This window comes from Mus caroli, chromosome 6, assembly GCF_900094665.2.
Source record: "Mus caroli chromosome 6, CAROLI_EIJ_v1.1, whole genome shotgun sequence".
Classification (NCBI taxonomy): Eukaryota; Metazoa; Chordata; class Mammalia; order Rodentia; family Muridae; genus Mus; species Mus caroli.
Window position 1 is genome coordinate 97,263,562 of NC_034575.1, and position 2,138 is coordinate 97,265,699.

Consider the following 2,138-nt stretch of genomic DNA (forward strand, 5'->3'; position numbering starts at 1 on the left):
GGGAGAGGGAGAGGGAGAGGGAGAGGGAGAGAGAGAGAGAGAGAGAGAGAGAGAGAGAGAGAGAGAGAGAGAGAGAGAAGAAATGGCTGAGAAGTGCTTAAGCTGGTGAACCTCAGGAGGGGAGGCTGACATAATTCCTGATCAGCAAGGGCAGGGGAATGATACAGGAGTGGTTTAAGGTAATTGCAGGTACTCTCAGCCTGGCACTGTGCCAGACCGTTTTCTACATCCTCACCTTGATGGAAACAATATCATTTGACGGGCTCCAGGTAAACCGAGGCACCTGTGGAGGCTAACCCACAAGCCACTCAGCTGGTTACCAAAAGGTGGAGCTGGGGGCTAGCACTTATTACTTTCCAGTTATTGGAGCAAGTGGATTGTCGGGTTCTTTCTCGATTGCCCAAATGAGTTCTCCTATGGGGCCTGGCTGTGTTTTCCTGCTGTAAGTTGTCAGGAGCCATAGTTTCCAACTTTAGAGAGGGATTGAGCTACTTGCTCAAGGTCAGCAGCCAGTGAGTTGGCAGGAAAGTGCATATTTGAATCCAGCCTTTACACAGGGGCCTCTCTCCTGGCATCCCTTTCAAGCTGCACCATAAGGGCTCTGCTGCCACCTTTCCCCCTTTGGATCGCAGCAGATACACTCCAGGTCGCCCAATGGAGTGTCACATCCACGAGGACCATGGATCTGATCTTAAGCCAAGATGAGCAGCTTCCTGGGTCTCAGGCTGGTGTGCAGGGCAAAGCCTCTCAACACCTCCCTGACTCTGGAGTCACGCTCTCTGTTCCTACCCTACACTTGGTTGTTAAGTTCCTTTTAGTGTTCACAGACACACTCTGCCCCCCCCCCCAAAAAAAAAAAAAAAACTGCCGTAGCTTCAATTCACCCTATATGTCCTGCCTTTTGGGACCATAGTTTCTCAGTTGGGATTAGTTAAGTAACCTGCACGGAGTGATGCAGCTGGCAAGCGCTGGTAACAAGAGGAGGCCGGAGATGCACCCAGGAAGACCCTGGCATCCTATATTCAACGGACTTGGGTGGGACTCTGGACCAGCTAAAGAGGGTGGAGAGAGGGAGGGAGAGAGAGGGAGGCATGGAGAGATGGAGAGAGAAGAGAGATTGCCTACCTTGCCGCCTGGCGGCGCGGCCACGCAGCGGCTGAGCGAGTCGAGGCGCGCGCTGTACTCCGTGAACTTCTTCTGGTAGCGCAGCGCGGTCATCTGCAGTTCGAGCTGCGCGGCGGCCAGCTGCGCCACCAGCGACTTCTCGCGCTTGCCGGCCCGCAGCGCCTCCTTCTTGAGCGCCTTGTGCAGCGCGCCCAGGCGGGCCTGCAGCGCGCCGTTGTGCGCCCGCAGAGCCCGCGCGCAGCAGTGGCCGCCCGCTCGCTGCTCGCCGTGCGTCAGCGGCAGCCCGCAGCCCTCCTGGCAGCGACCCACGGGCCGCGCGTCGCACGCGTCGCGCATGTGGGCCTCCACGTCGCGTCGCAGCAGCAGCTGGCCGCAGCCCGCGTGGCGGCAGCGCGCGGGCGCGAAGTCGCAGCGCTCCAGGTGCTCGGGCAAGTCCTGCAACTTGACCACCCGGCCGCAGCCCCGCGCCGCGTGCGCGCACTTGATGTCCAACTTGAGGATGAGACGCTTGAGCGGCAGGACGTGGTTGAGCTCCTTGGCCGATAGGCGACCGCGACAACGTGCGGGGCAGCTGCCCTCCTGCACTACCCAGGGCAGCACGCAGCCGGCGCAGAATACGTGGCCGCACGGGGTGGTCAGCGGGTCCTCCAGGACCTTGTGGCACAAGGCGCACTTCAGATCAGGGTCCACATCGCCATCGAAGCGATCCAACTCGAAACCCATGGTGGCGGCCGGGGCCCGGTGTCGCCGCCGGGCGACCGGCCGCCCCCTCCCTCCCTCCCTCCCTCCCTGCGAGGCGGCCCAGACACGCCGACTACGCCGCCCGCTCTCTAGCTCGCTCTCCCAGGACTGAGCCTAATTGCTCCAGACTTCCTCGGAAAATGCCCGAGGAACAGGACTCCTCCGGCCGTATTGGCTCGAGCGCAAGCGCACTAACATCCTACCTCTGGGGCCTCACGACCCTCTTTTTGCCAAAGGGAGGGGGCCTCGAGGCACAAGAGGCTGAGTTTGAC

General features: G+C 60.5%; 1 protein-coding gene across 1 annotated transcript in view; it reads right to left on the minus strand.

Moving 5' to 3' along the window:
* Pdzrn3 (PDZ domain containing ring finger 3) overlaps positions 1 to 1,937 on the minus strand; it is a 224,449-nt gene extending 222,512 nt beyond the window's left edge. The window contains exon 1 of the mRNA XM_021165184.1: positions 1,126 to 1,937. Coding sequence (XP_021020843.1) covers positions 1,126 to 1,848 — 723 coding nt within the window. The 5' untranslated portion in view covers positions 1,849 to 1,937. The remainder of the gene's footprint in view (positions 1 to 1,125) is intronic.
* Between the last annotated feature and the right edge of the window lie 201 nt (positions 1,938 to 2,138).